At 49.7% G+C, this 20,200-nt stretch overlaps 1 protein-coding gene across 16 annotated transcripts in view; it reads left to right on the top strand.

The window, feature by feature from the left end:
• The window catches only part of GGT1 (gamma-glutamyltransferase 1), a 655,664-nt gene that overhangs the window by 594,422 nt on the left and 41,042 nt on the right, over positions 1-20,200 (top strand). For all 16 annotated transcript variants that reach the window (XM_085636048.1, XM_085636056.1, XM_085636047.1 and 13 more), the window contains 2 exons: positions 4,458-4,618; positions 10,955-11,104. In XM_085636048.1, coding sequence (XP_085492174.1) covers positions 4,458-4,618; positions 10,955-11,104 — 311 coding nt within the window. The remainder of the gene's footprint in view (positions 1-4,457; positions 4,619-10,954; positions 11,105-20,200) is intronic.

Below are 20,200 nucleotides of genomic sequence, written 5' to 3'. Positions count from 1 at the left end.
TTACGCCCCTATTAACAGGAAATTTATCAGTAAGCTCACCCTGTTGTCCCCATCTAACTTGAGCATAGTTGGAGGTATGAAGTTTGACAATAAAGGATAGGAGCGCCAAAGGCATACCTGCCTCCTTGAGGGAGTCCCATAACTTACTACGGGGGACTAGATCGAAAGCAGATTTTAGGTCTACAAAAGCTGCAAACAGGGTACCCCCCGATAGAGTGACCGTTTTCCAATAAATCATTGTGAATCTAAATACCTGGTCAATAGTGCTGACATGAGACCGGAAGCCAGCTTGATATGTGGATAATACCTGAGACTCATCTATCCATTCGTTGACCCTAAGCAATAAGGTCCTAGCCACAATTTTTTGGAGAGAATCAATTAGACTAATAGGTCTATAATTACATGGGCTGGAACGATCTCCCTTTTAAAAATAGGTATGATTTCCGCGCCTTGCCATGAGGCAGGCAGGGGTGCACCCCGTGCCAAGGCGTTTATCAAAAAGAGTGTAAGTGGCCCAGTTTTTTTAATCTGATTTAAAAAGGTCCGTAGGAATACAATCCGGACCGGGCGCCCGGCCTGCCGGTGCTGCTTCGATAGCTGCCTCAATCTCCGCCAGGCCGAAAGTTAAAACCTCCGTAGTTACAATATCATTGTAACCAGACACAGAGGTTAAGGGACAGGTGAACTGGGCTTGGTAGTGAGACACCCATTTATCTGGAGGAACATTATTGAGGGGAGTAGGCTCAGACACCCCACTACCCCATTTTATTAGATGCCAAAATCTCAGCCAATTCTTCTCTTCCGAGGCTTTGGTTAATTCCTCCCATCTGTCCTTATCAAAGCTCTCTTTGGCCTTAAGAAGCACCCTTTTATATGTAACCCTAGCTATTTTAATAGCCTGAACATCATTAGATTTAATTGCTAGGGAAAGCAATTTAAAGGCTGCTGAGCAATCTTGATCATACCATTTTGATGATTTTGATAGGATGGGTCTATTTGCCTTCCTTTTGGTAGTAAGTAATAATTTTAATCTATCAAAAAGAGCCTCATGCTCTCCCTTTAAACATTGACGGGGTTCTTCTAAGGAGAGAGTGAGTCCTTAAGAGACTTTCGAAGCAGGCTTTGAGTGCTTGCGTTGTCAGATACTTTAGCCCACTTCAGTCGACGTAGATCGTTTGATAATACAATATCTCCTTCCATTATTTCTCGGAATGAGCTATTACTCACAAGTGGCTTAGTTTCTAACCTCATGGATAGAGGGTCGTGATCACTTTCTGGTCTGGTAATCACGACCATATCCAGCACTTTAGACCAAAGATCCAAACTAACGAAGATATAATCAATCCGACTACCACTCTTCCCATTAAAGAAGGTATTACTGCCATTGCTGTCTGATACAGTTCTCCCATTAGCGGCTCTCAATCCCCACCCCAAGGAAAAACTTTTTAGTTGAAGGGCCGCCTCAGAGCACTTTTTAATAGGAGCTATAGACAGTGATGGGACACCCCAGTTACTATCCTCTTCAGCAGTAAATTTACCATCTTCAATCCCTAGGGGCTCGAAAGTGCAATTAAAATCACCAATAATCACTAACGATTTAAGGTTTTCAAACCAATCAATGAGGGTGTCCAGATGCTGAATAGTAGGGGATGATCTACCCCCCGCTAACCCTCACGAATAGATATTAATTAGAATGAAAGCTAACTCGCCTTCCCTCAAAACTTTTAAAGCCAAAATGTCACCATTGTCCGTGGGCATTTCCTTAATACGAATGGATGAGTGCTGCCTGGCCCAGATTAATAATCCCCCACTAGGCCGTCCTTTCCCTTTGGTAGTGGCCACTTTCCCATAGGCCAAATAACCCGGTCGGTGAATAATGGACAGTGACCAAGTCTCTTGTAACACAATAGGTCGTGACAGTCCACCAAATCCGACCAATCTTTAGAAGGAAGTTTAGAGGACAATCCAGCAACATTCCATGACATCATAGAAAGGCTCACCGAAGATGTATTCTCGATGGGAGCCTGTGATACCACTACAGAAGTGGTCTGTTGAACTCTTAATGGTAAGAGTCCTTGATCAGATTGTGGGGCTACAAGGGAGAGTATCTGTGAGCTATAGCCTTTACCACTCTCCTCATTAGGATCCAAAGTAACAGCGGTACGTTGTGATGGTCAATCGCAAACTTCTAATGTGTGTATCAATACAAGGTGTCAAGGTCAGACTGTCTATATCAATGCACCTCAACAACCGCATAAACTTCCACAAACCTACCAGACACATCTGCTCAGCCGGACTCCTGCTTCCCCCCCCCCCCCCCCCCCACACACGCACAAAAGCAGAACCAGATCCGGTGGGCATGCCTTCTCCTACCTCACTCCTAAAGCTTGAATGACCTGCCCCAGCACATCAGTGCTGCCCCCTCAGTTCTTGAATTCCAAAAGACACTGAAGTCCTGCCTCTTCACTTAGTCCAGGCCCTGGCTTGGCACATACAGCTTCTGAACCAGGATTCCTTCCCAGGTGAGTAGTGCACTATACAAATACACATAACATAACTTCACATCAAATAGTGTATGTGTTATTGTGTTATGTTATATTATAAAGCAACACATAACAAAAAGCATAAAATAACATAACAAGTAACACAGCAGTAAGAGAGAGGGTGATGTTTTGAAAAGTAAGTAATGTTCTGTGCACTCTCTGTGTGTTGCATTAAAAGATAAACAGAGCTTTAGAGCAGCTAACAGGATGCTATACAATAGAAACTGTGACAACTGCAGTTAATGGGCAGCAATCCCAAAAAGATAGTTCCGGAGGTTGTATGCTTGCTGCAGTGATGTGTGTAACTTGCAGGTCAGTGGTTCATATGCCAGCAAAGCAGACTGGTAGGTTAATGCGTATCCTGCACAGAGAAAGAGACTGAATGAGAGAGGGTACATCAGTGAAAGTGTCTCTATTTAATATTCTTTATTTTCTGTAAAGTGACCTAAAGACCAAGGGGCAGCAGGGAGGCAGTTCAGAGAGAAAATGCCACAATTGTGGTCCTTATATAATGGTGGGCATCCTTGGCATAAGGTAGGCATCATTGTCAATATAGTGGACATCCCTGGCTTATGATTGGTAAATCCTAGGTAGAGGCCGAATCCATATGATGCATTGGTTCCAGGGACATCACAAGCTGACATTTGGAGCCCATGCATTTAATCTGATTTTTGAGTCAGAAATTGAGCTTTGATCAACATGGAGTGTGTTAACCCAAATTGGAAAGTGCATATTGATAGATAGCCATGTATTGTGAAAAACAGATATGCTGATGTTTGAAAACAAAATGAATGAAAATCCAAAACCTGTATAAGCCGCTCTTCGAATCATGGGTCATACTGAGCTGTAGAGATTTTAGCTTTTAGTATTTCCTTTCTGTCAGTGGGCACCTGCTGCTGTGGCTGTTTTCAGTAGTCACCTGAACACATTTTATTATGATGAAGCTTTTCCTGACATTGCTAGTATAATTTTAAATATTGCCCAGCCAAATTATTGTCTCCAGAATATAGGCTGCCATATCACGAAGGTTATTAAATATGGTTTGATTTACATTGGTAATGCCACATTTATTTATCTTGAAGAGCTATCTATTTTCAAGGTATGTAAATGTGAAATTTAGAATAGGAAATCTATACTGAACGTGTGTGTGTGTCTGTGTATGTGCACCTTCATGATATTGTATTGGTCAATTTTCTGGATATATGTTCTCCAAACTCAATATTGTGACATACACCTGGGTGGTCGCCACTAGTAATCCTGTAAGGTGTGGTCACTATTGTAATGTGGCCACTAATGAAGCAATTATCAGTCATTAGTAGTTTGGGACTGTTTTCTTCGACCAGAAGTAGTTCTCATGATAGAAAAGGCTCGAGGCTCTTCTTGGATCTGTTATCGATGCTGTGGAACCCCTTAATTAGGGATTCCTCTCAATATATGGCACAATGCAGAGGTGACAATAAATGTGGCTCGCGTCTTCCTAATCTAGCCTGTCCTGAGCTTTCTTCCAAAGGGATGGCCCGGTAAAGACCAGGTCCAGGGTTTTCTCCGAGCGAAGAGGCTGCCCCTCTCCAGGGACGATGGACATCACAGCTACGTAGACATATGGAGCGAGACCTTTGAAAACTAGAATAGGGGCCTGTTATACTGTCCCACACAGGTGTAGCCTTCGCATTGTTAAGTGAAAATTGTGGTCCCAGTTCAATAGATACCTTTTACTCCTGACGTGGTTCCTAAATTCTAATGGTAAATCCCAACGAAACCAACCAATCAGTCAAGGTCTTATAAAGCGCCTTGAGGGTGTCAAGGAGCTGTGCTGCCTATGGAAAACGGGTTTGTGTATGGAGCCGTTAACGCCATCTCTTAGAAAAGCTGTTTTTTGTTGTCTTGAATTCTTGTTTCTTCGCTTTTCCCCAGTGACATCCTCTGCAATCCCCAAGGAAAGGTCCTGACCGAGGGGGAAATAATCAAGTTTCCACAGCTCGCCAAGACTTTGGAGACCATAGCCACAGAGGGCGCGGAAGCTTTTTACACGGGGTCCCTGGCTGCGCAGGTGGTGAAAGACATCAAGGCCGCAGGTAAGCGTGCGCCTCCATGTGCATGAAGGTTTCGGTTCGCGGTGGGGAGATTTATGCGTGAAACAAACCACTGCCCCACCGACCCCCCCCCCCCCCCCAACCCCACCACCACACACACACACACACACAGATGGGCGGTATTGAAAGAAACCGCAAAGCCCATCTCTTCTAGGTGCCTTTTCGGAGGTGGACAGGAGAACAAAGCAATCTCTCTGTAGAAGCAGAGACAAACTTGAAGCACACCCTTAACACCAGTGCTTGAGTTGTAAAATATGAAGCGCCAGGGCCCAAGATATTACTCACTGGTGCACTGTACCTTGCACAACCTACCTCGTTTTTCCACTGCAGGTTTCAGTTCAAGTTTTATCTTTTTTTTTTTTTAAACCGTTTATTACAGAATCCAAAGAATATACAAAGATGGGCCTACAACCTTCAGGCCGGCCACTAGCAAACAGAAGGAGCATGTAATACAGACAATAGAACGCACGCTGCGGCAAAAGGGAATTTACAGGAGTTGAAAGAGGCGTTGGCAGCCACACCATCCGGACCCCACACGACGGTTTCATTTTTATATAAATAACAACAAAAAACAAGTCCACAAGGCAACCCACAATCGGAAACAACAGCATGTGCTCCCCTAGGGGGGGGACCCCACCGATTCATAGGAATATCGAGGGGGGGAATAGGTTCGGACGGGGACTAAGTAAACTCATTGCCCAGAACCGGGAAGACAAACAGGCTAAGGAGACGGGGCAGGTGACGGTTCAGACAGTAGCGGCGGGGTACAGATTCCCCCACGGTAAGCGTTCCAGGGGCCCCATACTTTCACCCATGTCCCAGGCTTACCCCTCGCAACATACACCACCTTTTCCCGAAACATACACCAATCCATGTTGTCCTTCCACGCCGAGACAGTCGGCGACTTCTGGGAACACCACTGTTGCGCAATGTCACGTTTGGCCACCATATATCCCAGAGTCGCCCACCACGTCTGCGGCACTGAGTAGTCGGTTGGCTCCCATACATTCAAAAGACATCCCCTCGCCTCAGGCAACAGCGGCACATGCGTAACTACCTGCAAAACCTCATGCACACCACGCCAGAATCGCACCACCTCCGGGCATTCCCACAGAATATGGAGAAAGGTCCCCAAAGAACCACACCCACGCTTACACAACCCGTCCACAGCATAGCCCATACGCATCAGCCTCGGCCCCGTAACATAGACCCTATGGAGTATCTTGAGCTGGACGAAGCGAAGGCGGGCCGGTATGGCCACCTCTTTCGGGGAGGCCACCGCAGACACCCAGTCCTCGTCATCCAGCTCCAATCCATCAAGCGCCTCCAACACGCGACGTCCTCCTTCAGGCGCTGGAGGGGGGGGGGGAAGCAAGTTCTGGTTATATCGGGCCTCCGCGTCCAGGGTAATGAAGACACCCAGGTACCTAAATCCCCGCGGGGCGATCTGGATAGGACAACCCCGCGGAAGGATAGGATCCTCCCCAGAGAGGACATACACACACGATTTAGCCCAGTTGATGACCAGGCCGGAGTTGAGGCCAAATGAGTGCAATACATCAACCAGTACTATCAGTGATTTACGTGGGGAAGCCAGGTACAGAAGAATATCATCAGCGTAAAGAGATACGCGGTCCTCATACTCGGGGGTCCATCGGAGACCACGAATAGAAGGATCCCACCGCAGCCACTCCGCCAGGGGCTCCAGGGCAAGCGCGAAGAGGAGCGGTGATAATGGGCAGCCCTGCCGCGTGCCCCTGCCCAGCTCAAACGGAGCCGACACTCTACCGTTCACAACCACCTGCGCCAGCGGTCCTGAGTACAACAATTTCACCCAACCGATGAATCCCGGGCCAAACCCAAACTTCGCCAGTGTCGCCCAAATATATGGCCACTCAAGCGTGTCAAACGCCATAGTGGCGTCCAGGGATGCCAAAATGGCCGGTTCCCGTATAAACGGGACACGCGCGAGCACCCCATGCAAGCGCAGTGTTGCGATGGGGGATAAAGCCGGACTGATCCTGGTGAATCAAATCGCACACCACGCCAACCAGCCGATTGGCCAACACCTTGGCGAGAATTTTGGGCTCCGCATTCAGCAGCGAAATAGGCCGGTAGGACGTGACCCGGTCCCGCGGCCTCCCCTCCTTGTGAATGACCACGATAGTAGCCAGACGCTGGTCTAGCGGGAGGGAACCCGCCGAACGGGCCGCGAGGAACATCGCACGGAGATGCGGCGCCAGCGTATCTGGTCGCAGCTTGTACAATTCGATGGGAAGACCATTAGGACCCATGGCCTTGCCGGAAGCGACCGAGCGTATGGCGAGGGCAATTTCTTCAGAGGTTGGGGCGGCGTCCAACAACACTCTGTCCTCCTCCGAAAGGGAAGGCAGCGCGATATCCCTAAGCAGGGCATGGGAATCCTCTTCCGAGCGGGAGGACACCGGGGAATACACCCCACGGAAATATTCTGCAAAGCAATCGACTATTTCTTCCGGTTCCGTGACACACACACCATCCAGTTTCTCAATCGACGGGACAACTCGACTCGCTCTCTCCTTTTTATCCAGCCACGCAATCAATTTCCCAGCCTTATCACCCACATCATACAGTCTCCCCTGTTGCTCTCTACTGAGGCCCCTGGCCGCCTCCGTGACGAGGGCCTTATAGGCCGCCTGCTTGAGTCGGAGAACATGTAATTTGTCATCCGTCTCCCCACATTCGAGGTCGCCCTCCAACTCAGTTATTTCAGTTTCAACACGGGTCACCTCCTCCCGCTCGCGCCTCCGGGAATGGGAAATAAGGGACAGGGCATCCCCCCGAATCACCGTCTTAAATGCCTCCCATAGCGAGACCGCAGATGACACCGACCCCATTATTATCATCAAAATATCGCATAAGGGACTTAACCAACTCTGCGCGAATGGTGGGGTCACGCAGGTACCAGGGATTAATTGGGGCCACCCTACCCTCTCCCCTCGGGAGAATATCGAAGTGCAATAAGAGCGGGGAGTGGTCTGAAATACCCCGCGCCAAATGGCGCACCTCCCCGATCCTCCCCGCATGTGCCGCCGGCACCAGGACATAGTCTAGCCTTGATAGACTGCCATGGGCCCCGGAATGAAAAGTGTACTGTTTCTGCGTAGGATGTTTCAAACGCCAACAATCCACCAGCCCCAAGGCATCCAATAGGCCAGACAACCACGCTTGGGCACGGGGGAGATCCCTAGGGGGGTGACGGTCCTCAGTTCCGGAAACCACAGCGTTAAAATCCCCCCCAACCACCAGAATCCCCTCCGGAAGGCCAAGGAGGAGGCGCCCCAGATCCGCAAAGGTGGTCGTCTGCAACCCTGGCGGGACATAGACAGAAACAAAAATAATCACTCTGCCCTCCATTCTACCCACCAGAACCGTGTAACGTCCCCTGTCATCATGGAGCACCTCATCAACTTCCAACGGGAGCGAGGTCTTGGCCATGATGCCCACACCCCTTGAACCCGACGTGAAGCCCGAATGGGCCAGAAGGCGGTAGCCCCGTCGGTTCATAGCACGAAAGGAGTTGCCAATGAGGTGCGTCTCCTGCAGAAAAACTATGTCAGGTGAAATTCGTTTCAGGAACTGCAGGACCACACCTCGCTTTATCCTGTCCCCCAGTCCATTAACGTTCCAGGACAAAAGACTCAGTCCCCTACCCCCCATCATAAACGAAAGCAATCACTCGTCCCCCCGAGAGCACTTTGGGAATAGCACGACGATACTTTTGCCTTGTGGTACAAATGAACAACACCCCACCCCAACCCAACCGCCCCAACAAAACTCCCCCCTCCCTGCACCCCTGCATGAGCCCAAACAGCCCCCCCAACTTGCAGTGTGCCTGTTGCCCCTATATAGTTGAAACTAGGTAAACCCCCTAGAGGAGGAAAGAGTACCCCTTCGAGACCCCGCACCACCTACAAAGGAGGGAGAACGAGTACAAAAAACGAGAGACCCTAAGCTTGGCCGAAAGCGGCAGCATCTTCGTCCAGAGTGAGTCCCAGTATCAGCACCTCAGTCCCGGTCCAGTGGGCCTTCTCCTCCCGCAGCCACCCCCCGCCATCCCGATCCCGACCCCCAGACAAAGTGTCCAGCCAGTCCCCGGCCGTTTCAGGACGGTCAAAAAAGTGAGTGCGACCATCCACCTCCACCCGCAGCCTGGCCGGGAAGAGCATGGCGTATTTTAAGTTCATGTCCCGAAGCCGCCGCTTGACGCCCAAGAAGCTCAGTCTCTGCTTCTGGACCGCTTGGGTGAAGTCAGGATAAAAGTTCACCTCCATGTTCTCCAACTTAATCGGCCCTTGCAGTCTGGAGGCTTGCAGAATCGCATCCCTGTCCCGAAAATTAAAGATACGGGCAATAAGAGGCCGCGGAGGGGCTCCGACCTTCGGCCTTCCCCCGGGAACTCTGAGCCCTCTCCACCGCAAAAAATTTACTCAGTCCCCGAGGCTGGAGATGGGTAGTGATCAGGTCCTCCACAAAAAGATCCGCCGCCGACTCCTCCCGTCCCTCAGGTACTCCGATGATGCGGATATTATTCCTCCGGGCCCGGCTCTCGGAATCCTCCAGGCGCCGATCCATGAGCGCACTCGCCTGACGAAGCCGGTGTACCTCCGTCTGAAGGGCCGCCACCTCAGTCGTGAGGCCCGACGCGGTGTGGGCCAAAGAATCGACCCGGTCATTGGTCTTCGAGAGATCAGCTCTCACCAGGTTGACATCAACGAGGACCGCGTCGATTTTATGCGCTAACGTGTCAAACCGCTGGCCCACCGAGGCCTTCATCTCAGCAATGGCGCCCATGACGTCGTGCAGAGTCAGATCTGTGGGCAAATCCGGGGCATCCGGGGGGCACTCAGAGGACTTGTGCGGTCCACCGGGAGATCCCTTCGGGAGGGTGTAGCGGTCCATGATGTTGGCCTGATGTGCGGCGCCACGCCGGGTCGACTTGGCCTTCAACCGATCTCCATCTTGTTTAGTGGCCATCGTCGCGGGTCTCACACCCTCACCAGCCACGCAGTAAAAAGCGAGCAATCAAGGCCACGAGCTCCGGGGGGCCACCCCAGGACGGCGGAGCGGGCCACAGCAGGCAGGCAGACAGGGTCTCCCAGCGAGGCCACCCCAACACAAAGAGCGCCGCGATCCCACTTGCAAAGACAGCAAGGGAGCGCGAAAGTGAAAGTGAAAGTGCGGGGTACGCGACTCGCCAGGCCCAGCCCGCCGTTGTTGTTCACTTTGCCACCGGGTCGCCCCCAAACGCGAATCCGGGGTCAGGAGAGAAGTAGGCCGCAAACTTCAATCGGTGCTCACTCTGGCACCCGAGGTCCGATTCGAAAACGGGAAACGGGTACCACCTCGGCTCAGGCTCACCGACACAGTTCCCTCAACCGATGCAGGATGAAGACAGGATAAACGTAGGAGGTTGCGGAGGTCCTCGGGAGCCTCGCACCTACGCGGCCATCTTGGTTGTGCGCTAGGCTCCTCCCCAAGTTTTATCATTTTTGTAAAGTTATATTACATAGTTTAATGCTGCACTAATAAGTGCTTCTTAAAAATGCACGAACACAGCGCCACCATGTGGTGGTTTAATACATTTTTTTAAATGGTATTCACGAATAAGTGCCCCTGTCAAGCACCAGAAATCACCGGCACAAATGAAGCATTGCTTAGTGCAACTTTTGGTGAGTTCTTTCCACAGAAACAAAGCATAACCCCACTCCTGCTTGGTTACTTTCCACAGGTGCACTACATAGCTTGAAACAAAGCATAAACACTGCCTGTGATTGGTGCTTTTCTCACATGCAGGGTGTAGCTTGAAACAAAGCTTTATCCCCGCCTCTGATTGGTGCTCAACCCAGATGCAGTGTACAGCGTGTTTTCCTGTACCACTGGTCCTGGTTCTCACCCTGCGTGCACCACAGCAGGCACCAGTTTGCCTAGCGCTGTAGGCCTGCCTTCACCAGGGCCTCAGTGCCGGTGAATCTGTCGGTGTTTGCTGTAACTATATTTTATTTATTTACTGTCGTTGTACATAGAGAATGAGACTGCAGCAGCTGGAGTCTCAGGGCGAAATACTTCTTTTAACCCTTATGGGACCTTTAGCTCCTTAACGGGTCCGTTGGTATTACCGGTTTCTCTGTAGCGCCTTGAGGTGGCAGAGTGCAATAAAGAGGTCACATGCATTACAGATCACTTGGAGAACTGCACTGCAAGACTACACTAGAGTAAACTGTCATTCCCAGTTGCCCAGGGTCACCGTTGCTTCCGCAAGGTGTCTTTCTGTTGCAGGTGGGATCATTACAGATGAAGACCTGAGAAACTACAAGGCGGAACTGATTGAAAACCCTCTCCAAATCCAGATCGGGGACTACACGGTGTATGGGCCAGATGCCCCTCTCAGTGGCCCGGTGCTCATGCTGATCCTGAATATTCTGAAAGGTGAGTCCACGGCTTGCTTGGGACCTCGCGTTGAGATCTCCCGCTGGAACCATTGCTATCCCCAGGTTGCTGCTTGCAAGCCCCGCAGACTGGTAACCGGCCTTGCAGTCACACCAGCCTGCCTACTGGCATTACCGTGAGTCTTGGCTCTTTGTAGCAGCTTCAGTGTCTCTTAGCCTTCAGTGGTTTTGTACATGCACCAGACTCCGATATTTCTGTAAATATTGTAAATGTACAACGCACCATCATTGTGCACCATGATGTCTGTTCCTACAGGGCCAGTGGGGCTTCAAGGGAAAAGTGAGGTTACTTCCGCTAGCCTGAAGATCTGGGGAAAAAGCACAGTGCAAGGGAAATCCTTGAATGTGGTGAATATGTTTTCTTTATCTCAAGTATCTTATTTGTGTTTGCAGACAAAAAAAACATTGAAATAAAGTTTCGGTCTCAAGGCTTTCGGTCCTAGATACAAATGGAAAACTCTCTGTTAAACCCAGTGTAATGGAGTTAGCAGCCTAGTAGTCGGGGAGGGCGGAGCCAGGGTGGTGTAAGGAAGAGGAGGAGTCATGACAGGATAGGGGCAGTTAGAGTAGGGACAAGGCAGAGATAACACGTGAAGTAATAAAGCTCCTGTTGTACCACAAGAAGTGTCTGTGGTTCTTTGTAGCGCGATGCTACAACTGGAGACGAGGGTGGGATGACCAAGCCCCACTGACCAAGGAGCCCCAGAGATCGTAGAGGAGCCGGGAGCAGCCACAGGAACAAGTGTGGACCTGCCCGAAGTGACGAGGCCGATTTGCTCCGTAGCGCGACTCACGCTAGATGCGTGTGTCTTGGATGACGCTAGTGAGTGCCGAAGTCGGGAGCCCACCCCGACCCTGCTTTGTGCCCAAGAGCGGAAAGAGAAGTGCCCCCACGTCGGAGACGCTGTCCCTGAAGGCCTGCCAGCGAGCGCCGTTGAGCGCGTTGAAGTAGAAGCTGGAAAGCCCGTTGATGCCGGCAGATCGCACGCCCGATGCGTGAGTTTCGGCACGCTGTCGCGAGGAGAAACGCGGGAAGCTACAGAATAAGGCGGGAGCTCACCCCGACCTCACCTGATAGCTGTCGCCGTTGGGGAGAAGCGGGGACTGAGGAGTGCCACCCTTGAAGCTGCCCGCCGGTGAGTCCAGCATGAAAAGGACTGAATGAGCCAGGAGAGAAAGTCTCGTGCGTGTGCAGTGACGGCGGCCATCTTGGAGTCAGGCGTTTCTCAAGACAGACCCCTTGATTGTTGCAGAGCGGCCATTTTTAAGTCAGGCGCACAGCAAACAAACAAGCCTTGTCAAGTGCAAATAAACAAGCATTGGCGGGGAGACGTCAAACAAGCATTGTTAAGTGCAAACAAACAAGCATTGTCAAGCGCAAATAAACAAGCATTGGCAAGAAGAAGTAAACAAGCATTATCAAGTGCAAACAAGCATTGTCAAGCGCAAACAAACAAGCATTGTCAAGTGCAAACAAACAAGCATTGGCGGAAAGGAAAGTAAACAAGCACTGACTAGAGCAAGTAAACAAGCATTGGCAAGAGCAAATAAACAAGCACCGACAAGAGCAAATAAACCAGCATTGACGAGAGCCAATAAACAAGCATTGGCAAGAAGAAATAAACTAGCCTTGTCAAGAGTAACTAAACAAGCATTGGTGAGAATACATAAAGAAACAGGCACCAACAAAGGGGTGGAAAGAAGACAACGACAAAATGGCGACCTCACCACAGCGGAAGCCCCTTGTTGCGGGAGGATCACACCTGCGAGCTCCGGAACCTCTGACCGTGACCACAGGAGGGAGCATGGGCCCCAAGTGGCAAGAATGGTTAGAAGATTTCGAGGACTATATTGAGGGATCCAAAGTGACGGAAGACAAAGAGAAGTTAATAGCCCTCCGCAACTTAGCCAGCCGGGAAGTAAGCAAAATCATCAAGGATCTTTCGCCTGCAGATACGGGAACGTATGACAAAGTGCGTGAGGCACTGAATAAGAAGTTTCTTCATAAACGAAACGTGGATTATGAGCGCCACGCATTCCACCAAGCACGTCAAGGGAAGGAGGAAGCCATGAGTGCATTCATCACCCGGTTACGACGGCTGTTGAGACACTGTGAGTTTGAAACCTTCTCGCCTGATGCTGCCATTAAATCACAAATCATAACCGGCTGTCACTCAGAAACACTCCGGAGACGGCTACTGAGGAAACCCCACGAATTGGAGGAGATTGAAGAAATGACTCGTATATATGAACACGCCGCTACCATTGAAACAGGACACAACGTCAGTCATGAACAAGCACACCGCGTTCAAGATCAACATCGTAGCAGAAGGAAATATGCGCAGGAGAATCAATGGAGACCCAGGCTGTCGTCTCGCCAACGACGCCCGGAGTACAGGAGAAGGGACCACGGGCGAAGGGACCGAAAGCCAGAAAGGACTAAACGATGCGATCGGTGTGGGTATGACTATCCTCATATAGACACCTGTCCGGCCATGGGTCAGCGATGCAGGAAATGTGGGCGATCCAACCACTTCGAAGCAATGTGCGGGGACTATCACAAGGAAAGGCGAAGTGAAACAACGAGATCGTCCTGCTCAGACACAAAGAAACATCACATACCAACTGTTCAAGGAGAGTCCATGCAGTCCCCAGGCTCATCAGATTCCAGCCGGGAATCATACAGGTCACGATGGGAACGCCGTTCCCCATCTCGGGACTCGAGATCATCTTCCCCCACAGACTCGATCTACACTGTTGAATACGTGAACATGATTGTGGACCCTGATCAACTGAAAAAGTATCCACGCCTAGACATTAGAGTGGGGAATCACGACACCAAATTCGTATTGGACAGCGGAGCCTCGCTGAACTATATTCCAGTTACGGAACATGAGAAAATGGTCCCGAAACCCCCACTAACGTTTGCACCAGTCCGTGTCTTCACGTGGATGTCCAAGAAATCACTACCCTGTCTGGGTAAATTCCTCACAACTCTCACCCATGATGACATCACCGTACAGGCGGTTATACATGTCATCGAAGGACCTGAAGCCGACTGCCTACTTAGCCTCCCCACCGCAGAGCGTCTTCATCTGGTGGAAGTTCTATTCAAAGTCAACGACGATCGGAACGGTGTCATCCAGTCTGTTCACAAACCGGGGAAGGCGGAGAACACGGCTGACTACATGTCCCGCCACCCTCAACCATCCTCAGAATCTAAACCATCTAGTGCCGAGGAATATATCCACTTTGTGGCTGACCGAGCATTGCCACCTGCCATTCCCATGGATGTCATTCGGGAGGTCACCGCCCAAGACACCATCTTGCAAATGGTACTACACCGGATCCAAACTAATAGATGGATTTATTACCCGCAAGAAAAAGACACAGATTCGACAATCCAGAAAGAGATTCAGGCATTCCGGCACGTCTGTGATGAGCTGTCGGTCACCACTGATGGAGTCATTCTAAGAGGTCAACGACTCGTCATCCCCAGTCAACTACGGCAGGGAGTCATCAACTTGGCCCATGAAGGCCACAGAGGAGTAGTATCTACTCAACGAGCTCTACAGGAACGCGTCTGGTTCCTCTTTTTGGACCAGATGGTGGAGTCTACACTAAAGGATTGGCACCCCTGTCAGCTGACCAGCAAAAGCAATCCACCGGCACCACTACAAATGACCACCCTACCCAGTGGAGTTTGGCAAGAAATTGCCATGGACTTTTATGGACCGCTGCAGTCTGGAAAATATGTGGTTGCCATAATTGACGAATATTCACGATTTCCCATCGCACAAATATCGTCTATGAGCGCCTCCTGCACTCTCAAGGTGCTAGATGAGGTATTTGCAACATGGGGTGTCCCCGAAGTAATCACAACGGGCAATGGACCCCCATTCAATGGACACGAATTCAGTGCCTTTGCGAAACACATGGACTTTAAGCACAGAAAAGTCAAACCACTCTGGCCCCAAGCAAATGGCACCATCGAAAGGTTTATGGCTACGATCAAAAAGACATTTCAGCACGCCACTGCTGAGAAGAAAGAACTACAGGCAGCTCTGAATGAAGTTCTCAGAACCTACAGGACAACTCCTCACTCAACCACCGGAAAATGCCCTGCAGCGCTCATGCTAGGGCGGCCGGTGAGAAATCGCATCCCAACATGGGAAGGTGCCTTGCAAGTGGTATCGCCAAACGACATTCACCAGGAAATGGCTGTGACTGACAAGCACAACAAGGACAGAATGAAATCGTATGCTGATGCTAAGAGAAGAGCGAGGTCTCCGTCCTTGCATGAAGGGGATCATGTGTTCATCAAACAAGAGCAGCAGGAAAAGACTGATTCCCGCTTCCGTGATGAGCCATTGGTAGTTACCCAACAGAAGGGCACTATGCTGACAGCGGAATCTGAACAGCGTAGGATCACCAGAAATGTCTCCCATGTCAAGAGGTGTCCGCGAGACCCGAAAGGACCAGGGATAAACCCGACTATCACGCCTGCACGTGAAGAACCTGACCTTAGTGACACTGGAGGCAGAGGTCAGCTGAGTGAGTCAGTGCCGAGTGTGCCCACTGGGAACATGTCACTACGGCCACGTCGTGAAATCCAGCCACCCAAGAGACTCATTGTAGAAATGGACTGAAACACTGTTGATTGTTTGTTTTATTAAGAAAGGGGGAGATGTAATGGAGTTAGCAGCCTAGTAGTCGGGGAGGGCGGAGCCAGGGTGGTGTAAGGAAGAGGAGGAGTCATGACAGGATAGGGGCAGTTAGAGTAGGGACAAGGCAGAGATAACACGTGAAGTAATAAAGCTCCTGTTGTACCACAAGAAGTGTCTGTGGTTCTTTGTAGCGCGATGCTACACCCAGGAGCGGCTCCTCCACTGAGGCGGGGGAGCGTCGCCCCACTGCTCACAGACCAGAAACAAAATAAAGATACAACGATAATAACCTCGTTATTATCATTTTATTTTTCTATGCTATGGGGCTGGGTTAGGGCGGGGCAGGGCTGGGATCACAGGGTAAGAAGTGGTTTGCACAGTCCAAGTGGGCATGACTGTTTTGCCGGCCGCCATGGGCCGGACAAAGAGTCATGCGCATTTTGCATCTTCCCCACCACGCTGTAATGCACAGCCTGGTGGTTGAGCATACACAGGCTCCCTGTCGGCACTTGGACCAATCACAACGCTGCCTTGGAGCGTTGTGATTGGCTATGGGGAGCCTAGGTGCTTCCGGTTCGGACCTTGCCGAGAACAGCGGCAACGCGACGGAGAGACAGCGGCCATTTAAAAGGTAAGTGTTCTTTTTCTTTCCTTTCTTTTTTTTTTTTTTTCAAACTCCCCCATCCCCATGCCCCGCCACCTCTGTTCCCTGCCAGCCTCCACTGGCTATACCATATTTCCTTAGGAAAACACAGTCATTGTGCCTTCCTCAACACAAGCATTTTCAATACAATAGAACTTAGAGCTATTGACGTTTTAAATGACAATATGTTTTACGTATGAGTTTAAGTTTGTAGTGTAGTGGATGCATGTGGTGTGTAGTGGAATTATGTTGTTTGTACTGGAATTGTTAGTTGTGACATTGTGTGTGGTGTGTAGTGGATTTGCTTGTTGGAATTATGTGGTAGTGTGTGTAGTGGAAAGGTATTATGTAAATAAAGGCCGATGTAAGCAAAGCCGTGTGAATGAGCATACACAAAGATTGCGGTACGAAAGATACGGAATTCTTGCTAGATGCCAGAGGTCATATTATAACCCAAGCTAATTGGCATGAGAGTGGAAGCAGCAATGCCACAGGAAGAGATATGCATTTGCAGCGCCTAACACTCTTTTCTGAGCGGGCTGTACCCTGCTAAGCCCTGGCGGCTCTATAGCACTTACAGCAGGGCGGCACAGGGCGTCTGTGACTCCCCTATCAGCAAGGCATTCCTAAACCGTTGAGCTGTACTCAAAACGCCAGAGCATACCCGGAACAGTGGCGGTAAAAACAGAAAATGGAATACCGTACATAGTGACAATATCGGCAACTGTTGTCACAACACACATAAGTACATAAATAAACCACACGACACATATGTAGTTGGAGAAATATTGCTGCAGGTTTATTAGCATAACCAAATATGCAAACATGGTGGGTTATCTTACGGGCGATCCGATCCCAGGGCAGGCAAACCCCTATGCCGCCTGCCCGTCTGATAAGCCTAAATTACACCGTGGCAGTCGCCAATTGGTGCATACCAAACTTTGGGAGGGGCCACCCCTCCCATCAGTGGACCACCAGTCCACTTGCTTACTCACCCACCCCCCCCCCCCCCCGAAAGAGGTGGGCGGCGCGTATTATGGCAGCCCCCGGTAGCTCAGACCCACAACCGCCCGTAGGACTAACGGGGTGCAGTAGTTCTTCCAGGGGACAACGCTAAACATCCCTGGGTATCCTTGCTTAGCACCACGCTGTGCTGCTGCATGAAGTACCCCTTGGTATCTGCAGACTCTGGATCGCCCTGTAACTCCTCCACAGCCTTGGGAGTGGCCACCGTCACTACCAGGGCCCCCCACAGGGATAGACCTATTTTCTTACAACCTTATGCAGCCAAAGCTTCCACTAGGTCCAGTAGGAAAAGATCCATGCCTAAACTAGAGAGGTGCACCCCATCTCCCTCCAAGCACCCTGTGGACTCGGCGTGTATAACACCATGCCTGAAACCTCTTAGCTCTGTGAAAATGCGCCTGGCGCGATTAAAGGCGAGACGGGAGGGACAAGAGGGCGAGGAAGGGGCGGGGACAGCCTATATACCCCTGCCCCCTCCCGCCGGAAGTATCCTTTGCCGGACGTCTTCCCTGGCCCAAGACCAGGAACTAGACCGGCTGCCCCCAGTGCCTTCATGCGGCACTAAGGCGGCCGCCCTTGTAGGGGGCTGCGCAACCCCCCCCCCCCCCCCCCGGGCAGCCTAGCAGAACACAAACAGACCGATTGCAATTAGGGCGGCCATATTTGAAAAGAAAATCTTCACTTGTCCAATGAGACTGCTGGGGAAATTTGCATGGCACCATGCCTTGAGCTGAATGTTGAGTCTTTCGGCATGCCATGCATGAATAAAGAATGGGTTTTTGAACTCGACGAAAGCAAAAGCCCACGTGTTCCCGGCAGGACTGAAATTTAAACTGAAAGCAGCGCTGTGCATAAATAAAGTTGCGAAGCCATGCTGTGTGATGAAGGTAAAGTTACTTTTGGGGTGAATCAAGTGCAAAAATCTTACTTTAAGCTGCTAAGGGAGGTTGAGGAGAATTACTAAAGATTTCTTATGCTGCTACTTAAAATGTTTAATGAGCAAAGCATCACTACTTATTCAAACTTTATCAACATGACTAATGCACATTTTACTAAATTAAAAAGGTAACTTTCCAAATGGTTGAGTGCTTGACTAGTACTTGTCAAGCTCAGCTAACAACTAACAAGCGTTTCTCCCTGTGGACTGGTCCAGTAAGCCACTCAAAGAAGCAAAGAGAGGAGTTTCTTTTGATAAGATGTTTTCTTCGATAGAGCCTGAGGCCTACAACAAATTGCATTGTCATCGGTACTGTCAAAAACCCCGTGCAACAAACTAGCCACTCTGCCAGCCGGGGTTTGTGGTGTACAATGGCAGTTTTTCAGAACTGTGGTAACGTACCTAGAATACAACTCCAACAATGCTCTAGGACTCTGCATGAAAGGGAGGAATAGAAATGATTTTAGGTCCACCCTGCCCTCCCCCTGTGTATTGTGGCAGCGCCTGCAGAAAGGCTATAGCTAGCGAGTCGCTTTGCATCGTGTGGACTGTAATTTACACTCGAAGCTCCTGCATAACGTGCTGTTGCTTGTGGACCACAGATAATACAATTCTCTGGGAAGCCAGCTTAGAGTCAAGGGAGGAGGAATAGAAACCGAACCAGTCACCTGACCTAGTCAACCTCCTACACTGTTCCTTCGGATCTCCGTTCTGTCGTCACTGCTCTGTTTCGTCTCCTGTGGAGCTTGTTGTCTGGTACTGGGATCTGAGGGGAGACTTACGGGGAAGCATCATGTCCGTGCATAAATAAAGAAAGCTGCGTGGCCATTCTTTGTGATAAAGCACAGTAGGCCACGCTGTATGTGCATAATAAAGCATCCACAAAAGCAAACGGAGGCCTATGCTTTCCTTCGGGGCTGAACTTTAAAGAGAAATCAGCAAGGCCATTCTGTGTGATGAAGCGTTGCAAAATATAGCGGAAAGAACCAAAGCCAGTGGAACCAGGACGGGTTGTGGAAGAGCGTGTCGAGCCTGCACCAGCATTCAAAAGAAAGTCATTAAGAAAGCAGTGCTCACAAACTTTAAATAAAACATACTGAGTAACAACACATGTAACAGGGCAGTCCGCATGGGAGGTTACAACAGGAGAAAAGGCGATACTAAGGAGGTACTCCTAAGCAAATTAACCAATGAAAAAAAACATTTACAAAAGACACTAAAAAAGCCAGTTAAATACATGGGCAGAAGATGGGCAGAGCTTAATGCCCATATTCTGAATACAAATTCCCAGAGCAAATTGTCCTAGACAGAGCGTGCACTACTGGATACACTCAAAGCGAGTGTGTATTAACAAATCTTCAATATCTTCTTTCACAATTTGATAACACTTTTAAACAATCAAATTAAACAAGGATGATTGTTGATTCTTCTCAAGAAAAGACCAATAACTTCATCCGTCATTGCTGTAGTGCTTCTTTTTTATTTTTCCTAAATGTATACTTCAAGATCATGTGCAACTTTAAAATCAATTCAAGAAAGCTTAAAAAACGTAGATGATACCATTCCCACTGCATTTCGGGTGTATCCAACACCCTTCGTCAGGGGAATTCTACAAACAAATCATATCCATTTTAAATGAGTGCTGTAAGATTTTAAACATCTACATAACTCAAAAATAGACCCTTAAAATCTGGGAAAGGTTTAGATCCCAGTGTTGATAGAGAAGAATAGGGCATCCAGTATACAGATCAAACCTCTGTGAAGTGTAAGGCAACATTCAGGCACTGTTAGTCGATGGAAATA

The sequence above is a fragment of the Triturus cristatus genome, chromosome 11 (genome assembly GCF_964204655.1).
Source record: "Triturus cristatus chromosome 11, aTriCri1.1, whole genome shotgun sequence".
NCBI classification, from domain to species: Eukaryota; Metazoa; Chordata; class Amphibia; order Caudata; family Salamandridae; genus Triturus; species Triturus cristatus.
This window is presented reverse-complemented; position numbering and strand designations above follow the sequence as displayed.